Source organism: Panicum virgatum, chromosome 6K (genome assembly GCF_016808335.1).
Source record: "Panicum virgatum strain AP13 chromosome 6K, P.virgatum_v5, whole genome shotgun sequence".
Classification (NCBI taxonomy): Eukaryota; Viridiplantae; Streptophyta; class Magnoliopsida; order Poales; family Poaceae; genus Panicum; species Panicum virgatum.
In genome coordinates, this window is record NC_053141.1 from 29,932,093 (window position 1) to 29,933,926 (window position 1,834).

Below are 1,834 nucleotides of genomic sequence, written 5' to 3' on the forward strand. Positions count from 1 at the left end.
GGGAGTAGCTGGTAGCTTGACTTTTCTACGTGCACAGCCCCCATACTACTCTGGGCAGTTCTTGGATCCATTTGGAGCCGTACTTTTCGATCGGGTCGAATATTCTGGCTTTGAGCCCCTGAAGGATCAAGCCGTTGGTGCGTTCCACCTAGCCGTTGCACCTTGGGTGAGCCACGGAGACGTAATACACGTCGATGCAGTTGTCCTGGCAGAAATCCTAGAACTTGGATCCGGTAAAGAAGGAGCCCAAGTCGGTGATGATCCAGTTAGGCACCCCGAACCTGTGTGTGATTTCTTCGATGAACTCGGCTGCCTTGGCCGCCGATGTAGTTGTGACCGGCTTAACCTCGATCCACTTTGTGAACTTGTCGATGGCGACAAATATATGGGTGAAGCTGCTTTGTGCCGCCTTGAGCAGTCCCACCGAGTCGAGTCCCTAGCAGGCGAATGGCCAGGATGGAGGGATCATCCGCAAGGCCTGTGCCAGGATGTGCTGTTGCTTGGAGAAGAACTAGCACTCAGGACATCGTCTGACGATGACCTGGGCGTCGGCCAGGGCCGTCGGCCCATAGAAGCCTGATCTGAAAGCTTTGTCAACCAGGGTTGATGCTCCTGTGTGGTTTCCGCAGATTCCCGAGTGGATCTCACTGAGGAGTCGGACTCCATCTTGATGAGAGATGCACTTGGAAAGGGTTTCTGAAGAGGCCGAGTGCCTGAACAACTCAGTTTCGATGACGACATAGTTTGCGACTCGTCGGGTGAGTAGCTCATGCTCCTTGTCATTAGGATAGGACTTGTTGTTGATGGTGAAATCAAGGATCGGAGCTCGCCAGTCTGGATCGGTGACGAGTACTTCCTGGCCTAGGGCTAGCGCTAGGTCAGGCTTTGTTGGAGACTCCTCTTCAATCTTGACTGTGGGATAGTTGAGAGCCTGTACGAAGACTCCGGCCAGGACGAGGGCCCGCTTGGAACCCAGCTTGGAGAGTACATCAGCTGCCATGTTGTAGTCCTGGAGAATGTGGTGGAATTCAAGGACGTAGAAGTGGAACTCGAGCTTGTGTATCTCCCTGCAGTAGGCGTCCATCCTCTCCTAGGAGCACTCCCAGTCCTTGTTGACTTGTTGTATGATGACTTTGGAGTCGCCGTAGGCGAGAAGCCGCTTGATGCCGAGGGAGGCGGCGATCCTGAGATCATGGATGAGGGCCTCGTACTCGGTTGCATTGTTAGTGGCCTTGAAGAGTAGTTGCAGGATGTATTTTAGCTGCTCACCTCTCGGAGAGATGAAGAGGATGCTTGCACCGGCGCCATCGAGGTTGAGGGCGCCGGCGAAGTACATGACCCAATGCTCAGGTTGTTCGTCGGGTGGAGGATCCTGGATCTACGTTCATTCGGCAATGAAGTCGGCCAGGGCCTGTGACTTGATGGTGGAGAGGGAGGCAAACTCGATGGACAGAGCCCCGAGCTCTACGGACCATTTGACGACTCAGCCATTGGCGTCTCTGTTGTGGAGTATGTCGCCGAGTGAGAAGGAGGAGACCACCTTGATCTTGTGCACCTGGAAGTAATGCCGCAACTTATTTGACATGATTAGAATCACGTAAAGGAGCTTTTGCACTTGGGGGTAGCGCAGCTTGGACTCGCCGAGTACTTCACTGATGAAGTAGATGGGTCGTTGTACCTTGTAGACATGGCCTGGCTCGTCTCATTCGACGACCGGGGCGGTGCTGACCACATGGGTGGTTGCCGCGATGTAGAGGAGTTGGGTCTCCCCATCTTCTGGTGCTGTGAGGACGGGTGGCGTTGTGAGGAATTCTTTGAGCTATTGGAAGGCTAC

General features: G+C 54.2%; 1 protein-coding gene across 1 annotated transcript; it reads right to left on the reverse strand.

Moving 5' to 3' along the window:
* Positions 1-217: 217 nt before the first annotated feature.
* LOC120713373 lies at positions 218-1,084 on the reverse strand. The gene is made up of 2 exons (XM_039999354.1): positions 542-1,084; positions 218-436 (listed from the first exon to the last, which is right to left on the reverse strand). The coding sequence occupies exons 1-2, from the start codon at positions 1,082-1,084 to the stop codon at positions 218-220; spliced, it is 762 nt and encodes a 253-aa protein (XP_039855288.1).
* Between the last annotated feature and the right edge of the window lie 750 nt (positions 1,085-1,834).